The 27,416-nt window shown below is 45.5% G+C and overlaps 1 protein-coding gene across 2 annotated transcripts in view; it reads right to left on the bottom strand.

Moving 5' to 3' along the window:
• The window catches only part of LOC144755000 (2-5A-dependent ribonuclease-like), a 300,991-nt gene that overhangs the window by 134,834 nt on the left and 138,741 nt on the right, over positions 1–27,416 (bottom strand). For both annotated transcript variants that reach the window (XM_078643409.1, XM_078643400.1), the window contains 2 exons: positions 21,163–21,263; positions 17,720–17,904 (listed from right to left, as the gene is read on the bottom strand). In XM_078643409.1, coding sequence (XP_078499535.1) covers positions 17,720–17,904; positions 21,163–21,263 — 286 coding nt within the window. The remainder of the gene's footprint in view (positions 1–17,719; positions 17,905–21,162; positions 21,264–27,416) is intronic.

Below are 27,416 nucleotides of genomic sequence, written 5' to 3'. Positions count from 1 at the left end.
AGTCCTCACTGTCAGAGCTCGCCCCTTCTGGTAGTGACATTTCACCCTCAGTAGGCTGAGCGTTCTCTTTTCGCTCGGTAAGACTCTGCATTGGATGGTGTCGATCTGGGCTCCCAGGAAGATCTTTACTTGCTCTGGTTCCATCGAGCATTTGCCCCAGTGTATGGAGAAACCCAGGTTTGCTAGTGTTCTTGTCACCTGTTCTGCATGCTCTTTGCATGTCCTGTAAGAGTTTGCCTTTACCAGCCAGTCGTCGAGGTAGGGGTACACGTGTATCCCCTCTCTTAAGTGTGCGGCCACTGCCGCGAGGCATTTGGTGAACACCCTTGGTGCGGACTTTAGGTCGAAAGCTAGGGTCGTGAATTGGTAGTGATCCTCGTTTACTGTGAACCTTAGCATGTGCTTGTGCTGCCTGTTCATGGGGATTTGCAGGTACGCATCTTTGAGGTCTATGGTGGACAAGAAGTCCCCGGTCTTTATCTGTGGGATCACCTCTTGTAGGGACGTCATTTTGAATTTTTGAGTTTTGACGTATTTGTTTAGGAACCGTAGGTCCAGGATGGGTCTTAGACTTTCGTCCACTTTTGGCACTAGGAAGTAGTTTGAGTACACTCCCTTGTTCCGTTCTTTGAAAGGAACTCGTTCGATGGCCGCTTTGAGGAGGAGTTCTTTGGCTTCCTCTTGCAGTAGTTGCAGCTCTCTTCCCAAGTGCTGTCTTTTCTTTGGTTTTCTGTTTGGTGGCCTTTTTTCCAACTCTATGCAGTATCCGAACTGCATGTTATTTAGTATCCACTTGTCTGTTGTTGTTGTTCTCCACTCCTGGAGAAAAAATCTCAATCTTCCTCCTACCGGCGTTACATGTTCCTTTGTGTTTTGTCCGTGTAGGCCTCTCCTCTCTCTTTTTCCGTGCTCCTCCCCCGGAGGGTTTGGGTGGTGGAGCACCTTCTCCCATGTGAAGTCACTTGGAGGGTGGTTGTTCACCGCCTCTCCTTCTCTGGCCCCGTCCATTTCCTCTTGACCGAAAGGACTGGCCCCTGCTTTGGTAGTTCCAGCTTTGCCTCTGCTGGCCCTGGTGGCCTTGGTTGTCACTCTGTTGCCCCTGGTGGAAACTCTGGTGAGAATCTCCTCGCTGACTTACACCTCTGCCGTTCGGCCTCCGTGTAGGAGTGCCTCTTCTCATCCCCCTGAACTGCAGGGCCCCCATGTACCTTGCCGTCTCGTTGTCCTTCTTCAGTTGGGTGAGCTTCTCATCAACTGGGGCTCCGAACAGTGATTCCCCGTTGAAGGGTGTGTTCAGGATGTTGTTCTGAACCTCAGCCTTGAAACTTGAGATCCTGAGCCAGGCTTGCCTTCTCTCAGTGATGCCTATAGCCATCAGTCTGCTGGATGTTTCTGCCCCATTGAAGACTGTCTTCAGGCCCGAATTGGCGATGCTCTTCCCCTCTTCCACAAGGTGTGACGCCCTCTCACGGTATTGTTCCGGGAGGTGCTTAAGCAACTGTCCCATCTCATCCCAGTGCTGGTATTGATGCCTATTCAGGAGGGCTTTGGAGTTCGCCATTCGCCAGTGCGCTGCGGCGTTCCTCTCAATTTTCCTGCCAGTTAGATCCATCCTCCTGCTTTCTTTGTCAGGTGGAGGTCCAGACGTTGTTGGGACGTTTGCCCTTTTCCTGGCCGTTGCAGCGATTATAGAATCTGCTGTGACGGATCCCTTGATGTAAGCTGGGTCTTGGGAGGAGAATTTGTATTTCTTCTCCGTCCTCGGCGTTACTGATCTGCACGTAGCCGGGTCCTTGAAGGCTTCCTTCCCCTGGTCTGTGATACTCTTGAGCATGGGCAGGAACTGGCTTCTTGTCTGTATGGGGAGCAATGTCTCGAGCAGGAAGTCTGCTTCTGGCTTCTCCTCTTCCATCTTAACTCCATAGGCTGCTGCCGCCTTTCTGACCACCTCATTGTATGCCCCAATGTCATCCGGTGGTGAAGGCCTCGAGGAGTATGTTTCCACCGCCTCCTCTGGGTTTTCGGCCTCGATGTCCTGCCATTCCTGGTCTTGGGCCGTCGAGGAACCTGAGCCGTAGCTTGACTGCTGTTCCCCGTAATCCCCTTCTGTGTAGTAGAGGTCTTCCTCCTCTTAGTGCTCCGAAGGTTCCGGAGTTTTCGGCGGCTCTTCGACGTTGAACTCCTCGAGCTCCTGTACCTCAGCGACGGTCGTTGCCGGCTTCGAGGGGATCTTGTAACTTCTAATTTTTTCATCGAAGTCCTTCTTTCTCTGAAGGATGTTCTCCATTTCGGTCTCGAGCCTCTTTCTCTTTCTCTGCATCTCTGCGGCCTGTTCGTCGTCGAGCGTTTCGGCTGCCCTATTCGGCGGCGCCGTCGACGTCGAAGCTTTCTTCGGCTCCTTTTCTTTCGAAGTCGAAGGCCCTCTTTCGGGGGCTTGCTTTGATGACCTTTGCTTTTCGCTGGTCTTCGGCCTCCGGGAGTCCTTCTCGGAGGATCCGCTGGGCTCTTTTTCGGAGGATGCAGCTTCGGTCGTCGATTTGTTCGGCGCCGGTGCTCCTTTCGAGGCTCTGGGCTCAGACTTTCGAGAGTCTGCCTCTGGTTTTCGAGGCCCTGTGGGAGTTTTCGGGGTCGTAGACTCTCCTACCTTATCAGGCGTTTTCTTATCGGTCTCAGCGACCGTGAAGTCATCTGGGCCTTCGGCGATGTTGTCCTCGTCGTCTGTGGAGAGGCCAAGTTCATAAAGCGTCGGGGCTTGGCCCTTGCCCTGCATCGTGTGGTGAGCCGTCCTCTGTCTTTCTCGAACTCGGAGTGTCTTCGGCTTGAAGACGGAGCAGGCGTTGCAGTCTCTGCTCTCGTGGTCGATAGGCAGGCAGAGGTTGCAGACTGGGTGCTGGTCTTTCTGTGCGAACTTGTGGCGGCAGTTCTTGCAGAATTTAAAGGGTGTCTTGTACATCCCTGCGCTCAGGGGCCCCCTGTGTGCGCATTCCTCCAAGGACGTCGAAGATTTCGAAGTTTTATCCTTTCTTCGTCGTCTCTTCTCTAAAGGTCCTCTTCTCCCGATCTTCTCAGATCTTCTCGGTTGAAGATTTGCAGTATTTTCTCCTTTCCTCCTCAAAAACTTCTGGAGCTTCACGCGACGATCCAGACCCAATGGCGGAAAAAAGAATCTGAAGATGGCGCCCAAGGGTGGTAGCTTCCGCCGGAAGTACGCCGACGTCACCGATGGTACACCAAATGGTGGGACGTCGACGCCCACCTGGGCTACGACAAAAAAAAAAAGAGAGAAAAAAGACTACGATTCCGGACCCAACCACCAGATTGCGGAATATGCACAGCATAGTGAATCCAGAAAGATTCACGCTGCAAAAATGTATGTACCCACTATGTTGAAGTTTTTTTTTAGTTAGGTAATAAGAATCCCTGTAAAATTAGAAGTTTTAGATTTTCCTGCTGCACCTATAACATGAGAGCATGGTCCTAAGCGTACAATGAAGGTGTTTTTATAAAGAGAAATCATTTTAGAAGTATCTGCAGTCCTGTACAAGTAATGTAAAGTATATGAGTAAAAGTGTAGAACATTTTGTTTCTTGAGGGTCTTCAGATTAGTAATATTGGAATACACAGATGTAAGGATTTGGAGTATGTCTGTATTATTTTTCTCTTTTCCTCAGAATTTAGTAAATGAACACAGACTTCCTTAGCTGCTTCAAATAGAGTAATAGATCCAAGGTTTTTTTACTCTCAGATAGATGAAATAGTTCTTGGATTCCTTGCTAATATATGGGGTGTCCCAAGACCAGGAAGTATTCTGAGACTATCCTCTCTGTTAATAGATTATTTCTGTGCCTTGTCTAAAGACCTTTTGTTCTGTCAACCAATAGATATTTGGTGCCTTACAACCATTGCCAGAGGGGCCCGGACATCAGATCCAGCCTGGGGAGTCAGCACCAGTCCAGCTTGACGCCAAGGTGAAGGTAACCAGCACAGGCGTTGCCGGCAACTAGGACCTCAGTGAAGACGGAAGCACTGGGATGTGAAATGTGTACCCCTGCCACTGTCTTGGGCGAAAGACGGGGTCACAAATCAGAAAGGAGAAACCGTGGATCAAGTTTTTGATGCCCAGCTGAGAGAGTCACAGACCGACCAGAACGACGAGGAGGCTTTCGCTTGAGGTGACCTCTTTTGAAACAAGGGTTGCTTCAGAGATCCTAGCATCAAGCCTCTGAATCCTGCTCCCAAAGTGAATGCAAGTTTGCACCTTTGTTTGTTGATCAAGAGTGCCTGGGCATACTGGATAATTTGTGGCCCCAACAGAAGAGCAGTGCGCCAAGAGAGCAATACAGGAGTTAGAGAAGGACTTGAGAGTAGGGTACAGGTGCTGTGTCTCCGGAGCCTTTTAGATTGAAGTGAAGAAAACTGGTGCACTGCCTGAGACACTGGACAGGATCATTGAAAGACTTATTTTCCTTCTTAAACTGGGCCGTGATTCCTGATTTGCGAGTTGTGCAGTGCCACCGTGGGAACAACAAGAGCCTGTCTGTGAGGCTCAAACGGACAAAGGGGGAAGACTCACCTCTGGCTTTTTGTACAGTGGCTCCAATTTCACAAGGACTTCTTTTTTTTGTTAATAATGTACCCCTTTACATCATGCCTGGCGAGCGGAAGGATTAGACAACAAGGTGCTGCCGGAATACGCACCCCTTGATGGTAGACTCCTTCAGGAGGAGATCCAGACTCAGGCGATATCACAGACATATAAAACACAGCTCAACAATATGCCAAACAATCTCGTCCCACTTTGTGTGAAGCGGGAACTTACTAAGGGACCCCTTGAGGATATCGACTGGGAAAAAAAACCTCATGCATCACCGTGAGGTGGCGATTAAATTAAGACTGCGGCTTATCCAATACAAGATCCTTCACAGGGTCTACTATGATAGGGAACGATTGCACAAGATGGGGAGGGTGGACAACCCTACATGCCTTAGATGCTGTACAGCGCATGGCACATACATTCACACCCTTTAGGAATGTGATCACATCCAGCCCTACTGGCACAAGATAGTGGGTGAACTAAATGAAATACTTGGGGCAACAATTGAGATGTATGTGAAATTTCTACCAATAGGCATTCCCACTGATGTTGACCTTCCCCGATATGGGCTCTTACTGGTTAACCTGGGGTTGTTGGTGGCTAAACGGGACATAGCCAAGTACTGGGGTGCACAACGCCTTCCTACATTCACAGAATGGAAATCCATTATGGACTTATACATGGCTGCCGAAAAAGTGGTTTATAAAGCAAGGTGTTGCCCACGTAAATTCAGGAAAATGTGGTCCCCGTGGTTGAAGTACTACAAGCTTGAGTTGGATGTAGAGCAGGGAGACCTTGAACTATCTCATGCGAGGTCTGGTTCTGGCTTATAGGGATCGTTTTCTCGCCCTCTATTCGCATATTGACCTTTAGTAGAATGGATCTATGTACTAATCGGATTGTCACTGTTGATATGCATGTCCGCTTTCTCTTGAATTCCTCTGCTGCGAAATTCATCAACGTTTGCTGTACCTCCATGCCTAATGTTGATAATACACCTTGCACTGATGACTTTTTCCCATCTGTCAGTAGTACTGTTATTGAATTGTATCAAATAAAAAATAAAAAAAAAGTAAAAAAAAAAATGTACCCATATGGACGTCTCATTTCTGAGGAGGAGCAGCCCTTTGCGGCTCCTTGTCCTAATTCCTATGACCCTGTGTGGTCCTCCTGGTCCCCTAGAGCCAGGATTATCTTTGAATATATTACTTGACACTCTAGCCCTTATAAAAGGAACACTGGAAAAGTCTATTGAATTTTTTTTATTAGATATGTACTGTTTGCTATTCTGAAATTGAAATGGATGGTCACTGAAATGCATAGGAGCCCTGAAAATGTTCTTTACATAGATTTGGACTACATAGTTCTAGGATTTGCTTTTTGCTTAGGGCTGGAAAAATTGAGTCATTACTCTCTCCGGCTATCTGTATGCTTTGTTCCCTTTGTACTCCTGCTTATACCTTATATATACCCGCTTAATGAAATGTTTAGTATGAAAAATGCCCACCTAGCAATGAATTAGGATATTGATGAGTTTATGAAAATAAATGTGCCAAATATTTTTTATGTTCCTACTAGATCATAGGAATGTCTTTAGCTCATGCTAAAAGGACTATCTGTTAAAGATTGCAGGAATCTGTTAGCAGGAGCTGTAAGCCATTATGTACTTGGCAGCCATCTTAGTTAGCCATGTGCTTTCCCCCTCTTCCAGAGTTTTGCACATGCTGAGAGGGGCCTAGCTAGTAGAATGCACCTGCTCCTAGTATATATCTGTCAGGCTATTCTTGCTGATGTAAGGAGAAATATCTCTCCTCCCACTTTGTTGAGAAAAGCAAATTTTGTATAGCCATATTAGTCCGTAAGTATTCTTGTATGTGCCAGGACCTCCCCTTGGTTTTATGCTGACTATGTAAACCTATGCATATATAAGGCCCCTGTTCTCTGTACTCCTTAGAATGCTTCCTACAGTGGCCTGAGGGTACCGTATGACGCAGTCTCCCCCATCTGAGGTTAATAAATGCATTCTTTTTATATTACAGCTTCTGAGCCAATCTCTCCTTTGTTGATTAAAAGAACCAGGTGTATCAGTGAACCCCTATAGGAGGTTTATATTTCTTCAATGTGGGGAAGACTGAATTTATTATAGGATACAGCCACTTTGAATATTTGGTGATGCCTTTCTACTTATTTAGCACTCCAGCAGCATTTCATCACTTTGAAAACTCGATTTTCAGAATCTATTAAACATGTGTGTAAATATGTCCCTCAGGGATATATTAATATTTTTCCCAAAACACAGCAGAAACATTAAAGAGGTCTTGACTAGATTATGACAACATTCACCTTTTGTCAAGGCTGACAGCATCACATTTCTGGGCTCCAGTATTTCTGCTGCTGGTATTGTATAAGAAAACAAGTTAAAGCAGTGTGAGTAGCCCCCAGCCCACCAGTGTCAAGGAAATATGATTAATCTGCTTCTACAAATTGTATCCCAATTTTATACAGGATTTCTCATCTACTATCAAGATCGTTGTCCACCTGAGATGGGGGTTCTATTTCACTGGTGATTAAGAGAATGTTTTCTAATCATTGAAAGGAGCCTTCCCAATAGCCCTAATTCTCATTTACTCAGGTGAACAGGTACCTTTCACTGTGCAAACAGATGCCTACTCTGTAGATGTAATTGCAATATTGTCACAAAGGTATCTCAGTACTAAGGAGTTACACCTCGTGGCATTTTATTCAAGGATATTATTTGTGACCGAAATGAATTACACAATCTATGTCCAAGGGTTGTTGGCCATCAAAGAATATTTCTACCATTGTTGCCATTACTTAGGCATTCAATACATGCCAAGAACTGAATGTGGAGGAGATCGGTCAAAAGTCCATTTAGATTGCCCATGAAAAAGGCGACTGGTACACATTTCATGGAATAATATACATAAACGGTGACCGCTGTCTCACGTAGAGGGTCACAATTTGGAGGAAAAACTCACAAAAGGAAGCAAAATCTCCTCAGGCACTCTTTGTAATTGTTGACAAAAGATGTAGATAATGGCGATGATAATAGCAGGGCACTAAACACATTCTGACATCAGGAATGAAAAAAGGGCCAAAGAGAACAAGAGTTTTAAGTAAAGATGATCAACATGGAATGATCCAACCGACTGCGAAAAAGAAAATCACAAAGAGTGTTAAAAACACTAACTGAAAAGAGACCAAAGAAGGGATGATGCAAGAATGAGAAATCCAATTTGTTCAGGAAAAGAAATCAGGGACAGCAACAATTAATAAATGGGCATTACCACAAAAAAATGATTATCAGGGAATTAGAGGATTTACTATGCATTATGCCGTTCCAACTGACGCCGTTATATGCGTGATACAGGAACCTAACTCATAGGAAGAATGTCTGAAACATCTTGGATTATATTCCAGTAACTCCCAATTGACTGGCCACCATCTTGGAAAGGGCATTTTATAAGGCCTCCCTCCACCCCTGTTTGTGAATTCTTGATGTCTGCTCTACCACAAACAATTTTGACATTCTGTGCACCATGGTATGTTCTGGAACTCTGCTGTTGCTGCCTGTGCTCCACACTACTAGCACCCCACCAGAAACTCTCCCCAGTCGCTGTTGGTTTGGACACACAATAGCACGTCTGGCGGTAAGGGAGCCCTAAGTTGGAAAACGCATGGTGTGCAGTAACATGCTCTACACAGCAAGGAGCTACAGAGGGATTCCGATCAGGTCGCCCTCCACTTTCGGTAATCAACCACAACAAGACCTGATCTGCATGGGCAATCAATTCTCTCCATTTTCTGAGTGGGAATGGGAGTTGACTTTCTACTTTACCAACAACCCTTCATATTATATAGGTATTGTCCCTACTCATACTCGCCCTCTCGTTTTAATTCTTTTTTTAATTTTTCAAATTTAAAAAAAAAAGGGAAACAACCTCTGAGTAACCAGTCACTGTGTTCAACTAGAATATCGTCTACTTTAACAGGTATATATCACACAAAAATGTGCGTCAGTGTGAATGAATAAATGTGAGAAAAACAAGGTAGCACCTCACATGCGCACCACCAGAGGAGCTTACTGGTTATTTGTTACCAGCCCACGTTTCTCATCATTGATCACTGCCTTGCTAAAAATAAACAGTGTTGTGGGTGTCCAGAAAACCTGTGAAACCAGTGAATATGTGTGTAACAATCACACAATTCAACCCCGTGAAATTAAAATTGAGATAAGCCCCACTGTCACCACAGAGCTACTTTTATTCTCAACTGGTGGGCTTATTCAAAATAAAAACAAACTGTATGTTTGCAGACCATGTTGATGGGCCGACATGTTTCATTGCCTGTATATTGTAGTGGCAATTTCTTCAGGGCATGAGGACAAAGTCCACCTTTTCTGGACCCTTATTACGAACAAACGGTGACCGGCAATAGCTAAGGCCCCTCGTCTCAGCTAGCCACCTCGTCACACAGAAACTATATATTGATAGTTGGCTTGTGTCTTGTGTCTTAAAATGGTCACCTATGTTGTCCGGGTTCGTGTTTGACACAAGATGAGCGTTGTCTCGTTCTTGATCGTGCAGTAACATGCTAACATGAGGCACATAGGAGACTTCCTCCTCTTCGGAGTCTACAGTGCCTAGCGTAAGCTCTTTGTACAGCTCTGGGCATGACATTAAAAGTGACATTAAGAGTGGTGCATCAGAATGGAAGTTGCAGTGTTTTACACAGAGATTTCCGCTCCTTAATGCGGACGAAATCTCCAAGAGAAACACCAAGAAGAAAAATGTGGGGAAAGTTGATTTGCATATGTTATTCCCAGAAAATTGTACTACCTATTATGTCCCCACTCTCTGATTTTTAGGACACCCCAATAATGGTAATGCCAGGAGAGGGGAAATAACAAGGTTTACTCTAGGAAATATGTTATAAGGGCTTTAGAGGGGACCAAGCATGTGATCAGGGTTTGAATATACCATAAGAACATACTTTTCCTACATTTCATGAAGGGTGGACTTTATTTTAATCTCAATTTATATTAATTACTACAGCACTTATCAAGCAGATCATTAGCAGGGGAAGGCTGAGGCCCTATAAAGACAACTGAAAGGCTCAGAAGGTGAACCTTCCACCCCATATATTCTCACCACTATATCAAACTAGTCGGAAGTACTGCAGTAATTTCTGCGGCAGGTATCTTATGCTCAGACTACTGTAAAGCTAATGAGAGGATCAAAGTAAGGCCAGTGTTCAGAATGAAATAATGATCTTTGCAGACCACTGCTCTTGTCCACACAGGAGCAACAACAAAAGGCTGTATGGTGGTGTTACAATTCCGTCTTGGGAGGCTACTATGAAAAAAGAAGTTCAATTAACTATTAGATCATTACTTGGTTACACAGATGTAGGAACAAATCAACAGCTATGTTTCCTTTTTCTCCATCTGTGCACAAGCCAAGACAAAGCAAAGGAAACCTGCAGGGCCTTTATAAACTATGGTTGTACTTTCAAAGTCAATGATCATGACTTCTATGGATTTAACTAATGAACGGCCAAAGTATCATGGACATAATGCATTGTTAGCTGAGATGGGTTATTTCATAAAACGAGACCAGTAATATCCCAGAAATAAAGATTCACAGACAGAGGTACAAAGTTTACATCACAGTATTTGAAAATTCTATTGAAATGAATAGGAAAAGACTTCAAATCCACAATTTATCATTCTTAAATTGATGGGATAGATAGAAAGGATAAATCAAAACACTGAACAATATTGCTGAATTTGCCTCTTAACCCCTTCCAGGCTGATGACGAGCTCAGCTCGTCATGAGTGTAACCTGCCGTGCGCTCATGACGAGCTGAGCTCGTCATGTAACGCGGTATTTTTAAAATTGCCGCGCACAGCAGGAAATGCCGCCGCAGCGATGCGGTTAAATCATCAAGAGGACTGGGCAAAGTTGGTAGCTGTAGTGGTATTTACATACTGTAATTCCTTGAATAAGTCTTTGGGGAGTTCGTCTTTTTTCTGCAATATGAATTCCACACATTTTGCCTCAAGCCTTGCATCCAACTTCATTATCAGCACCTCCTACATGCCAGGGCACATTAACAAAGTTTCCTTCACAGGCATCACTGGCCTACTCCCCCCAACAATGTTAGAGAGAAAATGTGTCTTTCTGCAAAATTTCAGTGCATAACAGGATGTCACCCTAGTCCCAACTTTGCTGGTCCTTTAAAGATTCTCAAATGGATGGCTTCCTCAATACTATGGCTCTCCTTGCAGTCTCATTACAGATTTACCACTTCCTGATGCATGTACCCAGGTAAAAACCAGCTCTGTCCGAGCCCAGTAGTCCTCCTCCCATTACTGCAGATGAATACAAAGAGCATGATGTGAAGTCCATCCTTGATTCCCTTATACAACATAGTCAATGCTATTATTAAATGATCTGGAAAGGGTGCAATATCTTCAAAAGATAATGCAAATGTGCTAATTAGGTTTACGTCACTCACTTAATGGGCAAGTATCACCACAGATATCTTCATAAATCTGGTCAGTGTCTTCCCCATAAGGGGTGGGATTTCTGGTGTGGGGTTACTATGCGGGCCCATATGCAGCAGATTAGGCACACAAAATGTCTCCCTGCAGAAAGGATGTTGGAAATCGGATCTCTAGTTGGCAGAGGTATACACCCTGTCCAAGTAGGGGTCACAAACCTAGTCAGGGTAAGTCAGTCACACACCATAACTCAACCTGTGCTCACCCTCTGGTAGTTTGGCACAGAACAGGCATGCGTAATTTAGGAGGCAAAGTGTAAAGTACTTGTGCAACACAACACACAGTAACACAATGAAAACACCACAATGTGACTCCACACCAGAGGGGAAAAATAGATTTAAAAAAAAAAATAGAACAAGACCAAAACAACAAAACTCCAATGAGTAGAAGACGAGATATGATTTTTTTTAAAGAATAAGAATGTCAATAGCGCTTAGAAGCAATAAGCCCCTATGGTCGTGCTGGACCAGGGAAAAGTCAAGAACTCAGGCTGAGCGCAATGGAGCACATGCTTGATACAGGAGCCACGCAGGCCTGCTGAACACAGTACCTTGATCCTGGTGGCAACAGCGAGATACGGGTGCAGCCAAACAATGCGTCGGTCCAGCAGTCAAGGTGATGCGTCAATTTTCTTCATGCAGTGGTGGCGATGTGCCGTTTTCGAAGATGATACACTGAGCCTAGAAGCGTTGGTTCTGAAGGCGATGCACCGGGCTCCTCCAAGCAGTCAAGGTGTTGAGTTGATCTTCCCACACTGCAGGGACAGCGATGCGTCTAGTCAGATGCGTCAGTTCTTTAAGGCAATGTGCTGATTTTTAGTGCAATATGCCGATTCTGCTACCACAACAGCGTTGATGAATCGGTTCTGCTACACGCAGACAGGAGATGCGCTGGTTTGACTCGAGCAAGCACCTGGGTTCATTTCCAATGGATCAAGCACTGGATTAACTGGTGAGACTTTAATAGTCCTGAGTCTCTGAAACAGGAAGCAAGACCACAAGCTCTTGTAGACCAGAGTCCAGCTGGTCCTCAACAGGGTCAGAGGGCAGCACAGCAGAAAAGCAGTTCTTCGAGAGCAGCAGTCTAACAATGTGACAGCCCTTATAGCAGCACAGCAGTCCTTCCTACAAAGTTTCTTTAGAGGTCCAGAAGTGTCTGATTTTGTGGGATCAGAGATCCAGTACTTATACCCAGTTGTGCCTTTGAAGTGGGGGTGACTTCAAAGAAGGCTCTTTGAAGTACACAGCCATCCCTTCTTCCTAGCCCTGGCTCCAGACTTACCACAAGGGAATAATCAACCCTTTTTGTGGGGACAGAACACAGCCTATTCAGGTGTGTCAGCTCCTTCCTCCCATCCTGCCAAAGATGAGCCATCAGGATGCAGATGGCCACTCAGACACACCCAACCTTCCTTTGTGTGCGGCTGTCTAGAGGAAATGCACAAAGTCAAGCTGTCACCCACCCCAGACATGAATTGGAGACAGGCGTCAAGCACACAGCGCTTTAAGAGCAGAGCAATGTCCACTTTCTAAAAGTGGCATTTCTAAAATAGTAATGTTAAATCCAACTTTACCAGTAAAGAGGATTTATAATTACCATTCCAAAGATATATAACATGACAGATATACTCCTTCTCAATCAGGAATTACAACTTAAAAGTGTAATAAGAAATTACTAATGATAACCTATGAGAGAAGTGGGCCTCACGGTAGAGAAAACCAAATGTGTTTGTTTTTTTCACTACCAGGACATGCAAAACTTAAAAGCACATGTCCTACCTTTGGCTTACACAACACCCTGACCTTTGGGCTACCTAGGAGATACTCTATGGGTGATTTATGTGTAATAAAAGTAGAGTTTAAGGTTTTGCAAGGAGGTTTAAATGGCAAATCTACATGGCCATATAACTGCACAAACAGGGTCTAGAGTGGCAGGCCTGAGACATGTATAACGGCTAATTGACTGGGTGGCACACTCAGTGCTGCTGGTCAACCAGTACAAAAACAACAGTTGATGGACAGAATGCAGAACAATGTCATACATTCACCCCAGTACAGAGATCTGGGCCTAAATCCATTGTTTTTTTGCTCACCATGCCACTCCAGTTTGAACCCAGCCATATGCAAATAAGTCTTGACCCCGTGCCACATGGAAACAATCCAGCCGAACTGCCAAGCCAGGTTCTCCCGGACTGGAAACAAGCATCCAAGGACCGGTTTCGGGCTTTCAGCCCTCATCACTTTGCCAATGGATTCAAGCAAGCCTGGCTGAAGATGGCTGAAATGCCAGAAACCGGTCCTAGGAAGCTTGTTTCCGGTCCAGGGAAGGCATGGCTTGGCAGTTCGGGCTGGACTGTTCCAATGAGGCACAGGGTCAGACTGATTTGCATATGGCCATGTCTGAACTAGGGTGGTACAGTGGGCTAAAGAACGGTGATGGATTAAACCCAGATCTGTTGACTGGGTGTGAGTGTTTGATTGGTTCAGATGCTCCGTACATCACTAACCCCTTTTGTACTGCTTTGTTCGCCATAAGTTGGCAGGGTATGCTCAGACGTGAGTCCCTTGCTCACCTTGCCACTGGATTCAAGCAAGCCTGGCTGAAGACGGCTGAAATGCCAGAAAACGGTCCTAGGAAGCTTGTTTCCAGTCCAGGGAAGGCATGGCTTGGCAGTTAAGGCTGGACTGTTCCCATGAGGCACAGGATCAGACTGATTTGCATATGGCCATGTCTGAACTGGGGTGGCAGTGTGGGCTAAAGAACGGTGATGGATTAAACCCAGACCTGTTGACTGGGTGTGAGTGTTTGATTGGTTCAGATGCTCCGTCCATCACCACCCTCTTTTGTACTGCTTTGTTCGCCATACGTTGGCAGGGTATGCTCAGACATGAGACCCTTGCTCACTTTGCCACTGGATTCAAGCAAGCCTGGCTGAAGACGGCTGAAATGCCAGAAACCAGTCCTAGGAAGCTTATTTCCGGTCCAGTGAAGGCATGGCTTGGCAGTTCGGGCTGGACTGTTCCCATGAGGCACAGGCTCAGAGTGATTTGCATATGGCCATGTCTGAACTGGGGTGGCAGAGTGGGCTAAAGAACGGTGATGGATTAAACCCAGATCTGTTGACTGGGTGTGAGTGTTTGATTGGTTCAGATGCTCCGTCCATCACCACCCCCTTTTGTAGTGCGTTGGTCAACTAGTAGCATTTAATTTGCAGGTCCTGGACATAGGTAGTACACTCTACTAGGAACTTGCAGATGAATTAACTATCCTAATTGTGGCTAGACCAATGTTACCATGTTTAGAGAAGAAGTACATGCAGTTTAGCGCTGGTTAGCAGTGGTAAAGTGCCCAGAGTCCTAAAGCCAACAAAAACAAGGTCAGAAAAAGAGGAAGAGGAATGCAAAATGTTTGGGGTAACCTTCCGAGAGGGAGATTTTCCAACACAGGAGTTACATTTATGGGGAAATGGATATTGCTTTGCAGGGATAAAAACAATAAAAGTGGCTTTCCCCAGAGAAAGGAAGTATCACTTTTGTGTCACAATAAGGGATTCAGGAGGAACACAAGCAGAAGCACTGTAAGACCATTTAAAGACAAAAACGTGGCACCTAGTTCAATGACCCAGGTGTCTCTGGAATTTCACTTCTGGCCAAGTTTGCACAAAACCTCCCAACCTCATACATTTTTTGTTTTCCTTAATTTCTCCTCCTTGGCTGTCCTTTCTGCTCCAGTTTCCACAGGTGCTCGCATGCAAGTATTCTATAGGCTTCAGCTTCTTCTGTCTACCCTGTGTCCTGACTGCCTCATTAGATTCTGGATTATCATTCTCCAGGGTTGAAAGTCAGGTCCTCCCTGCTGACCAGTCATCACTATTGCTACTTTTGAAGCTGGTGATGTATTTTCCAGTGCTTTGTCAGTTGTAACATGTCTGAAACCATTGTTTCCTTATGACCTTTCCCTTATAGTACTTCTAAGGGTGTCCCAGTATAGCTACTTGTGATTATTTGAACCAGTGCTCTACCAAATGGTAGAGGTCGCTGCAATGTCTCACTTTCTCTCTCTGACCTCTCCTACACTTTCCACCATATCCTTCCTCTTCTGTTAGTTTGCAAAAAGCAGCATAACAGGAGAGCAGAGAAACTATAGGTTATCATCTAATCAGTAAAACCCTGACAGGTCCGAGCCACCAGAGGGTACGTCCCCTACAGCCATCCTAATAACCAGCCCATCTTTAAGAAGTGCACAACACAGGAGCTAGAGAGGACTTGGTGGAACCCAGAAATGGATAATTTGTTTGTGAACAATAAGTGGACAACCAAACGCGAGTCACCATTCTTAGGAATACCAAACCAGGTGAGGAAGATATGGTAGGTAGGACCTACCTTGAGGTAACGGGTTTTTAGGAACCCGCTGGTGTCAGGGGATAACACCCAAAGACCTCTGAGTTCTCCCTTGTTCCGGACCACAGAAACACGGAGTCTTCTAGTCGCAGTCAAAGATCAAGTTTTATTGGTAGCTACCAAGTAACAAGTGTCCCAGAAGTACACCACACGGAGAGTAGGTTCTTGGGAGACTGTTCGTTTTTACAGAACCAGCCTTCTCCTTATATACAAGATACATGGCTTCAAGCAAGAATTCTTGAGTTTATGGTATGGCAATATACATATTTCTACAATAATACAAAGAGCGAAGTCATGTAAGCAAGCCCATATTTTAGATGTCCAGTTCGCTGATAGATTACCTAGTTGGATCGGGAACTCCCATCAGATATCGATGAAACACCAATAAAGGAAGGTGCAACCCAGTCATAAAACTGGCCATAAACAAGGAACGCGGACAGGTGCATGTTTGCAGAAAGCATGGTATGTATGTAGTGAATGGTTCGTGGAATGTTATGCGTAGATGCTATCGTATTCGGCCACTGGGCGAGGGGCTGCCCAAACAGGTTTGGCCGAAGGCAGTGGAGTCAGTTGAGACGGGTCAGGGGGAAGTCACGGGAGGTGGACGTGTCCTTCTTGATCAAGCTCGACCTTTAATTGACTTAACATGAGGGCAAGATGCAAGATGGATGCCGTTCACAAAATGGAGTTTAAGGGATGGGACGGAAACTGTGATTTAGGGGTGTTGGCAACCCTCGATGGTAACGCAAATACATAGGAATGATGTCCTAATTATTATCGGTTCATAGACACCAAAATCGTCTTGGTACGTTGAGATTTTGTGACACGGGTATTGGACCTCGATATCGGGAAAACAACAGGGCCCAGATTTTCAGTACCACAACCTCCAGATTGGGGGACTGGACCTAGCCAAAACCTATCTCTCAGCTACATATTTTTCGGCACCTTGAGACTCTAACGGGTGTGTAGTCGCGCTATGCAAGAACCCTGATTGATTGATTCAAAGCACAACTTAATATCACATGGACCCTAATGAGAGTCGGAAGGAAGGATCCATCACAACAGCTCAGGGATTGTGTGTGCCAACTTTAGTCTCCCACTGGGATATGTACAGATGACCCAGCCTTAAGAGGAAGACAAAATCTTACAAGATTTATCTTTACCAGAGGTAGACAAACATGCATAGTTTTTTCTCATGTACCATGCATAATGCTTGTGAGTACTACAGATTTAATGTTGGCAACATAAGGGTCCACGTCTGCTTGAAAATCAGGACTTTTGCAGTGTTTATCATCACTAGCCGCATTTTTACTATAGGCTCATGAGAATAAATGATTTTGTGTACCTTTCCCTCACGACTGTCTACTGTCACAAGATATTTCTTCTCAAAGCAACTCGCTTGCTTGAAAACCTATGCTGTCAGCATTAGTGTTAGAAAAACATGAGGTTCCATGACTTACAGGTAGCCCAATAGTCAGAATTTACAAAAACGTAATCTAGTGTCGTAAAAAATTATGTACAGCCCTACCCATTAATTGTTATGAGTGTAAGCTATCTGCAACATCTGGAGTGAATATGGGAGTTTATACTGTTATGGTCTCTGAGATGAGTGAGCTACACCAGCATATGACAGTATGATGGTTGCAGAACTGTACACAATTCGAATCTGTAAATAAATATTGCAGTTTGACACGATTGCAGCTTTGTGTTAGGTTTGCTAAAAGGTACCTTGGACAACAATAACAACAAGGCTTAGCTACACATTTGCAAGAGTAATGACCATGTGATTATTGAAGAGTTAATAGAGTACTGCATAAATGTGCACACAATGGTTCAGGATGTGAGTCTACACCTCTGCATATTACGGGCAGCCAAGCTATAACACCCAAGCATCTGAGGGCTCAAACAGAGAAACAATGGCTACATATTCCCAGTGGGAGATGTGGCGTAATGGCAATATTCCTTACTTAGGCATGGGATCAATCATGGGAGTCTGGGCAAATCAGTATACTTTCCTCTGTCACAAATTGTATATATGTGTAATTGAGTAACATGAACATACATAGGCAATATAAAGAAGATATTGAGCACTGTCCTATCCTATTATTTGTGTTACGTAACGCATGTGTCCTTTCTCACCTCTCACGGCTCCAGAAGAAAGGGTGCTTGAAGAAGTCTTTTATTGACTGGTGCTCCTCATCTGGGTTCTGAAGCTTTTGGATCAAGTCCTCCACCTCTACTGAACTGAACACTTCATCAGGAGGTAATCCATCATTATCCTGTCCCACTGCTCCAGTCATGTACTGGACCACGTCTGATAGGCCCTGGAACCGGACGAAGCATGTTATCTTACCAAGGCACAATAGATTCTTGTATGTTCAATAATCATTGTTTCAAATTAATATTAAAGCACAGGTCATAACTAAATACACTGGAGGTGATGTACTGCATTTTGCTACAACAGTGTAAAATACAGTTTCATGTTTTAACGAAATTCTGTTTTGGGAGTGAATAGTTGTTTAATTTCCTAAAACCACTGTGCCACTAGTTAGAAACACTAACATCCCAACAAATGGCATCGAGGTACCAGAGTTATCAATCCTGGGACCAATCTACAGGTTAAATAGTATTTAAGTCAAAGATGCCTATGCAGCCCTTTCCAATAATGCTTCTCTTTTTTTCTCACACCTCGATCCCTTTACAGCCACCAGTAAAAAGAACCTTGACTTTAACAAGCCTTGCATATGGAATGACGAGACATTGTAAATGAACGTAGCTTACGCCTAAATAAGTAGAGACAAATCGACTAATTTGACTGTTACAGTGAAACAGATAAAGGTAAAAGGATGAACATGAACAATGTAGACGTATGAAAGCTTCAAATTGTGTTCCACTCTGAAGAACTATAAAAACACAGAATGGAATTCGATTTAGATCCAGGTTGGTGGGTGTTAAACCTGCCTGAGATAGTGGTGTATTCAATTCCTCGTTCTCAGCACAAGGTGAGGTATATTCCCCTGTACTGCACAGTCAGTGTCAGCAACTCCACGGCCAGTAGGAGGGCTGTTTCGTGGGCCATGTGGAACGCCAGCATGGAGGGATGGCTTACAAGGGACAAGAGCATTGAAAATAGGAAGGCTGTCCAACAAGGCGTTCTTCATCTCACGCCTGGAAGTCACCAGTCTCCTGAAGAAGGAGGTGTAGCTGGCCCTAAATCTATTCGTGTCTATAGTAGATACTTTCCAAGTGTTTGGTGTTTGAAGTTGCTCATCTAAGATGTTTCTAACCCTTTTTCCTGTATTGTATTTTTTTTCTGTCTGAGCCTCACATACAGAAGCGAAGCCTTGACATGGATGCATCCCAACAAATTAATTCTGCTATTTTCCGTCACATTCTTTATTAGTTAGGAAGCCTTTTTGTCCATGACTTCTTTTGTGTCTGTTTTTCTGCAGCTGAGTTCACTTATGAATTATTTAATTCTGAAGTCTTTATGCTGGGTTCGCACACTACTCTTGTTCCGTGTGCAATTTGTAACTAGCTTTATCAACTGTTGTATTAGCCATCATCAACAATCTGGAATCACCAATATTGGCAATGTGTTTTTTGCCATTTTTGGCTTTTTCTCCTAACGGGAACGCTCTTTAGGAGACACTTGATATCTTTCTCTTGAATATTATGTGCACAGTGGAACCGTGGCTACTGGACAGTTTCGTCCATTCCTCGGGCAATCAAGAAGGAAAGTTGAGAGATCTGCACACCAACCACCCCTTGGCAGCAAGTGTGGAAGAAAGTACCCGAGTACTATGATGCAAAGAATGATGGTAATTACAGCTTTTCCATAAATAGTCTTCAGCTCTTCTGCAACCTACTTATGAATGAGCTCGTGGACCCAGCATTGTTTGTGCAAACTAAATCCATTTTTTATACTTTCTTCAAACCACTGGTTTCATAAATGCTGATCCAGGATGCAGTCCCATATCTTCCCTTGACGAAATTTACACACAAGCCTTCCAGGTGAGGTTTTTACTTCACAGTCACATAACTCTGTGAATCACCGTTCAGAACAGCAACAGTCCTCACTGAGAGGTGGCCATCCAAGAAAGACTAGCACCTAGTCAGATGCCACATCCCCAGTGGATTGACTTTCTGGAAGGAATTTCCATGCTGTTTTAATCCTGCTCAGGACAAGTGGCATTCCAAAACTAGTAGTCTTTTGCCATCTATGGTATTCTTTGCGCTGGGTTCCGTTAAATTATATTTTATTCCTGCACATAGACAGTACACAAAGTTTGGTTCATTTCACACTATCTACTTCCCTTCACTGTACTTTGTGATCCCAAGGTGATCAAACAGGGGGACACCTGGGTAATTTGACTGTTTTAACAGTCACTCAGAAAATGCTGCAAGGTGTCAGGTGTAAGACTAAGATTATTGTGAATTACCGATCTCTGTTGGCATTTTAGTGCCTTTATGACCGCGATCTCTATCACTCCCGATTCCTTTTCCACTCCATCATTATTATCATCAGGATGTGTTATTGAGGGGCTAGCAGGTGTGAGAGAGGTATTGTATTTTTTTGTTCCAGAAACTTTACCAAATGCAATGTTATTTTCAAGTCCATGGCTCTCCTCTAAGGTTTACTATCCGACCACCTCACTAAAGGTCTCTACTTCAGATCTCACAGCAGGTGCTTCACCATTGGGCAGTGGAAGCTTCCAGATCCCAGCACAAATAGGACAGGTTAAGCTAGTAGTGATTATAGAGAAAGAAAAGGAGAGGAGTTGGCCTAACGGCTAAGGTGCTCGGCCTCGGACCTGGGGATCTGGGTTCGAGTCTCGGTAACGACGCCAAAATCCTCCTGTGATTCTGGGCAAATCACTTAACCTCCCCGTGCCTAAAATGAATGTGTGTCCTCATGTAACGTAACTGGTGCTATGTAAGGCGCTCTGATACCTGATTCGGTTCGGGTTTAGTTCACTCTATGTAAAACTCTGCAAAAAAAAAAAAAAGCCTACAACTACAGTAATGCATTCCTCAAAAGTATAACAGCAACACTGGGAAGAAGGTGTCCCTTTGCATGATGAGGCTTCTAGTACTTTGCTAATGGATATTGCCTACATGCCGAAAAAAGAACAAGGGTGTGAAACAATTACATTTTTCGCACAATTTTCAGTTGCTGCTCTACTCTATTGCAAAAACTGTTAGCTGAACAAGCTTCAGAAGCCAACATATCCTTCAAAAGCGTGTTCAACTTGTGCTGATACTGGTGTGATTTCACCTCTGGGGTATGATGATTCCCATGTTTATTGCATCTGTGAGTGATCCTTTCCTTGGGAGCAAAGGACAGGCACTATTACCTGCAGAGAGAATCACATTGAGAGGAAGGAAAAGACATCATCTGCTTTGCTATTTGACAGTAGAAACACCAACATGGGGGGTGAAAGGACAGACACCATTTCCTACAAGCAGACCGAGAACAGAAAAGCGCGGACACCACTATCTGCAGAGAAATCTGAGACAACCGAAAGGACAATAAGCATTTTGCAGAGAAACTTGTGAAGCTGGAAGCCTCTAGCGCTTACCTCCATGTCACTTTTGATCAGCTCTCGCTTTTCATTATCGGCACTCTCTTCAAATTGCCGGCTCTTGTCAAAGTCTGCGAGGTAACATTTCCCCCTGTAATCTAAGGACAGTGGGAACACTTTCATAAATACCATTAATCTGATTTAGAAATAACAGCAATTTCAATGGGTTATTCTCATGTATCGATAACATAAACAGGTTACATAATTGTACAGTGAAGGTAGAGGTTTTTCCACTGGATTGAAAACCTTATCTAAATGAGATGTGCAGATTGCTTCCCCAAGTAAAATCCTGTATAACTGACCATGGATTATTTTACAGGCGTGGGAAAGGGTTGATATGGTAAAACATGTGTCAACATATTACTACACTCTAAACTTAAAATAGCAAAACCTAAAGAAAGAGGGACATAAAGCTCGAGTGAAGTGTTGCTATACAACCAATGCACCCTGATCTAAGATGAAAGGTACAGGGCAACACAACCAGTGTGCAATGACTCCGATTGTTGGGCAGTTTGGGTACTATACAAATACTGGGAACTACAAATATATGCAATGTGATTAATACAACTGAAAAGAAAAAGAAAAAAAAATAGGTGAAAATATAATCTACTCAGAACGTAACTCATTCAGTTTTTGTGTCATCTTAACTTCAGTATATGATAGCAGCTGCTCACGTTGGTAAGAAAATGGTGCACTGGAATGAATCAGTCCTATGTGTATAGCAGATGTCTCTTTATGTAGGCAGAAGAATGGAACATAATATTAGCTGAAACATAATATTGAAAGCAGTTGTGCACAACAATGATTAATGAGGTCTACAGGTACATTACAATTTTGAACAACTTCCTGCAGAAGGAAGGCTCTGCTATACAGTTGATGTTATTTGTGTGAAGGCTGACATTTTTGAGTTACAGTAGTTTATAGTTCAGGCAGTATTCATTCCACATATTTAAAGACGTTTCCTTGTCATCTTACAAACGTTTTCAGATCTGCAAATACTGTAAATTAAATGATCTAATAGTCCTGTTAGAGCGCTAATTGCGCTCTTCCATTAATAGGGGTGCATTATAATCATGGGTAGTCCACACCTGCATATAATCCTGTATTGTGTTAACATTATGGTGTTAACATTATGTCCATAGAATGCGAACTCTAATTATGTCAACAGTGACGTGTTAGAGATATTTCAAAGTAAACGTGAAGAAATTAAAGTTGCAACTATGTGGGGCGTGGCTTCGCCGAGCTGCGGAATGGCTGCTTGTTGAAGCGGCTCCGCCGGCCGAGGCTGTAATATCCGTCAATAATCCGTTCAGGACATGTTCAGCGGTGATCCGATGCCACGAGTGAGTTGTGGATTGTGGCATGAAGATTGTACTGGACTTTCAGTGTGCGGTGTGCCCCGGAGACCGAGCAAAGCGGCATCGCACGGGTGAGGCCTGCCGCCTCATTAATATGCGTGGAGCCGGGGACCTGGAGTAGCGAGAGCCTCCGGCGGCGAGACATCGGAGGCGGCAACGGGCACGAGATCGTGACCCTGGTGGACCAGAACAGGTCGGAGATCGCGCACTTTTCCGCAGGTGTTTGTGACGGCGGAGTGGGGGAAACGAAGCAGTCTTGTCGGCTACGGTAAATATCCTCGAGGAGTCGGCTGTGGTGGTGAGACGTCGCCACGGTGAAGCTAACCACCTCGGTTAAATGGTGAGGCTGGAAGTGGCTGGAAACAGTGCACCCGATGGAGAGGGGTGACGGCCGCGGCGCGTTGTAACCCTCCCCCCAACCCCCAGGACACGCGAGGCAGCGAGAAGCTGGAGTCTGCGGGTGCTACCTTGGGTACGTGGCTTCCTGGTAAGGCGGCCTATTTGGAATGTACTGATGCGGTGCGGCGGAGCCGGAGGCCGGCACCGTCATTACGGTGAGGAGTGAAATAGCGGCTAAGTGGGCCTGGCAGCAGACGACAGGGGACAACATTCAGGCGAATGTGCCCCGAGCCTGGGCGCTGTGTAGGGCGGAGGTCGCTAGTCCTGAACCGGACAGAAGGCAACAATATTCGAGCGGCCGCCATTTTGTGAGAGGCGGACGGGCCTGCATTGGAAATCTGGATTGGGGTTCCCACTGTGGTAGAAGAGGACTGTGTGGGCTGAATTGCTCAGGCAGTGGTATAACCCTGCTGTGTATACCCACTCCTACTGTTGCGCACCTGCAAAACACTGAGTGAAGAACGCTGGGGTGTCTCAAAAGTTAAATTGGACGCACGTTTAAAGACAGCATTGGGTCGGTGGTGTGGGCATGCATGTGCGTCTGGCGCCTGGATGATACGCCATAGAGGCCATCCCCAGTCCGCTAGGAGGTTCAGGAAGCCAGCCAGAGGCACAAAGATAGGCAGTGCGAATGCCTCAAACAACATATAGCCGTGAGCAGAGGGACTGTGTGCTCGTGGTGGTGGCTGTTTGTGGGGCTGTGCCTGAACTTGATGCTGTGACTGGGCGCAAGCCGGGCTCACGGCCGTGGACACTGGATCTGTTGCTGCGGTTGGGGCGCCGTGTGCCACAACCCCTTCTGCTGTGGGAGGGACGGTGTGAGTTGTGCCCTTGCGAGTAACTACGCAGACGACCTACTACCCAATAGCAATTGTATGGACGGCTCCCCCGGTTAAGGGGGCTGGGATTTCTAGCGATAAGAGGGAACTTGCAGCTCTAGAGGATATCATTCGATATTTAGCGCATCAATTACATAACCAGCACGCATAGTTTGGTAGGTGCACGGACTAGTTATGGAAAAACCAGAAACGCGTCAGCCCAAAATCACATTTGGAAAAAAAAACAGGCAAGCCTGCGAGCGCTGACGGCGGTCAGCAGGAACAGGCTGGGGACAGCATGACGTCTCAGCCACCTGAAAATGATATCCGGGCCATGTTTAAGGATTTAAAAAACAGTCTCCAAGGAATAGACTCCAAAATGGACTCGCTGGCAGAAAGAATGGACAGAATCACGCAACGAGTGGAAAAACAGGAGAGGCGAATGAGCGCGATGGAAACGAGACCCACGGAATCAGAGGAAGGCCAGACGGAACTAGACAAGAAGCTGCGAGGCATGGATGGGGTACTCCAATTAATAAAACAAAAGAATGAGGACTTGGAAGCGAGATCGAGGAGGAATAACGTTCGCATTACTGGGGTCGCGGAAACTACGGATATCCAGAATATGGAAAAGTATATCGAGGAAATGATGCGAGACCTATTCGGCCCAGACCTCTCCTCAATGTTCCTCATCGAACGTGCGCACCCTGCACTGGGACGCGGCCGAGACCAGGAGCCCCAGCCAGACCGATTCTGGCAAGAGTCCTGAACTACAGGGATAGGGACACGATCCTTCGACTCGCTAGGGAGAAAGGCGCCATTCAGTATAAAGGCAACAATATAGCGCTCTATCCGGACTTCACGCTCCAGGTGCAGGCTGCCCGCAGGGAGATCATTCCTGCAAAGAAAATATTCCAGCAAATTGGCACCAGATACGCGTTGATTTATCCGTCCAAATTGAGAGTCCATGGGGATGGGAAACCCACGCTCTTTACTGACGCTAAGGCCGCCCTCGCATACGCCATGCAGCTTGCGAAAGAACAGAAACAGCAGGCACCACTGGTGGAATCACAGCCTGATCGGACCCTCAATGACAATGACTGAAGATAAACGGCCTGTTTGTTGGACATACAGATAAGTGTATTCATAGTTCTAAGGGTTGTATGAAGGGAGCTGTCCCTGGGGTAATTGTGCTCCTGTCTGGACATTTGTATGCGCTTGCCCTGTGGAGTAACAGGAGGAACTATATTGTCAGGTATATTTTGTGGGCAGCTCTTGTGGGGGAGGGGATCTAGGCGGGATGCCCTATGCTCGGCCACCCTGCCAAAAGTGCAGGGGAGTACAGCCAGCGGACTCACTTGTACCCTATGGAATGTCTCCCACGAGGTCGCCACTGTGGACCAATAAGTTATGTTTTTTTGTGGATCGAATGTCTGAATGCACGACCTGATTGGGGGTTGGTGTGGGAGGGGGGCGGAGGGAGGTTCAATTCTGTTTGTAAGAACTGCCACATACTGCATTGCAATGTAAAACTCGAATGGGAATGTGTTACGCTAACGGTGTCACCAGTGTTTGCAGTCCCACTGGCTGGGACAGTAGAAGAGTGGGAATTCATTGTCATTATGGGTCCTAGTGCACAAAATGTTCACAAGACATCGCTTAAATGTATATCCTGGAATGTACGGGGCCTAAATGATCGTAGGAAAGTTAGATTAGTTCAGTCCTATCTCCAGAGACATGCAGTTGATATATGTCTGCTCCAAGAAACACACCTGCCGACAGCGGCCACAAATGCCCTTAGGAATGCTAGATGCGGTGAGATAGCGGGAGCAGGCTATTCGACATACTCTAGAGGGGTGGCTATCTTGATCCGCAGAGGACTGCAATGGAAAACACATCACACTGTAGTGGACCGAGAGGGCAGTTTTTGACTTTTACAGGGCACATTGTACGGGTCCCCGGTGCTATGGTCCGAATACGGACAGCCCATACTTCTTCCAACAGGTCTGTCAGAAAGTGCAGGCGTTGGGGAAAATGGCTATCCTTTGGGGCGGAGATTTTAATATCGTACTATCAACTACACTGGGCAGACAGGGGATACCTAGGGACCATCATCCTAGAGCAGCACAGGAATTGACGGATATCATTTTAGATTTGCAATTGATTGACTCATGGAGGGCACTACACCCCTCTACAAGAGAAGGCACGTGTGCCACACACCACAGACGCTCTTGGTCACGAATAGATTACTGGCTGGTGTCCAAAGATATTCATACCTGGGTGACGGAAGTGGTCCATTACCCTCGCACCCTTTCTGATCATGCACCTACGACACTCACATTGCAGATACCTGAGCCGTACAGACAGCCCTATGCTTGGAGGTTCCCGTCGAGGGCATTGTTGGACCAGGTGTTCAGAGAAGGCGTTATAGACAAAGTGGAAGAATATTTTGCAATAAATGAGGGATCGGTGGACTTGCCAGGGGTGCTCTAGGAAGCCTTTAAGGTTGTTATAAGAGGTCATTGTATGGCATTGAAAGCAGGCGTTCTCAGAGATATACGGAGTACATTAAGTAAGTTGGAGGAGAAATAGGTTTGCTCGAGAGGGACCTTCAGGCAAATCACTCCTCTCCCGCTGCGTCTCTGCTCAGGTCAAAACTGACTAGCTTTCAAGAGGAGGCGGGAAGAGAAGCAGCTTATCACTGTAAATACACACAAGCCAGACGCTATGGAGAGGGAGACATGGCGGGGAAGACGCTAACAGGCCTGTTGCGCACCCCAAGAGGGGCTGAGTACATTACAGAATTGACGACAGCTGAAGGGGGCACGGCCAGGACACCGCAGGTTATTTTGGCCACTATGTCCAGTTATTACCAGTGCCTGTACACATCTAAAACAGACCCATCTGATGCTGACATAACGGACTATTTGGATACAATAGCGCTTGCGTGGTTTAACGATGGGGCCCGCGAGTACATGGAGCTGCCCATCAAGGTTGAGGATATGCATCAGGTCATTGGTGGCATGCCGTCTGATAAGGCCCCTGGAGCGGTTGGTTTAACTGCCGCTTTCTAGAAGGAATATGCTGACCTACTTGCCCCCCGGTTACTAAATGTGTACCTGGAGGCAATGGACACGGGCATGCTCCCTCCTACTTTAAGAGAAGCAATGATTATAACTATACTCAAACCCGATAAAGATCCTACATCTCCTGATTCCTATAGACCACTATCATTAATAAACCTTGATGCTAAAATATACGCAAAACTTCTGGCAAATAGATTACAGCCGATGCTGCCACAAATAGCGCTCCCGGACCAATCCGGATTTATACCAGGGAGGTCAACGGCACACAATTTGCGAACGCTATTTGGCCTCCTGCATTACTTGGCCCCCCACGTACAGGCGGTGGCAGCATTGTTGGATGCCACTAAGGCCTTTGATTCATTAGAATGGAAGTTCCTCTTTTTATTGTTAGCCCGCATGGGACTTAGCCCAGCCTTTATACAACAAATTCAAATAAAATACACTAATCCGATGGCGAGAGTGCGGGTCAATGGACAGATATCAGACTCCTTTGCTATTACACACAGCACAAGGCAGGGTTGTCCCTTGTCACAGCTGCTATTCGCCATTGCAACTGAGCCCTTGGCGGCTCGGCTTCGTCAACACCACAC

The sequence above is a fragment of the Lissotriton helveticus genome, chromosome 1_1 (assembly GCF_964261635.1).
Source record: "Lissotriton helveticus chromosome 1_1, aLisHel1.1, whole genome shotgun sequence".
Taxonomy (NCBI): Eukaryota; Metazoa; Chordata; class Amphibia; order Caudata; family Salamandridae; genus Lissotriton; species Lissotriton helveticus.
This window is presented reverse-complemented; position numbering and strand designations above follow the sequence as displayed.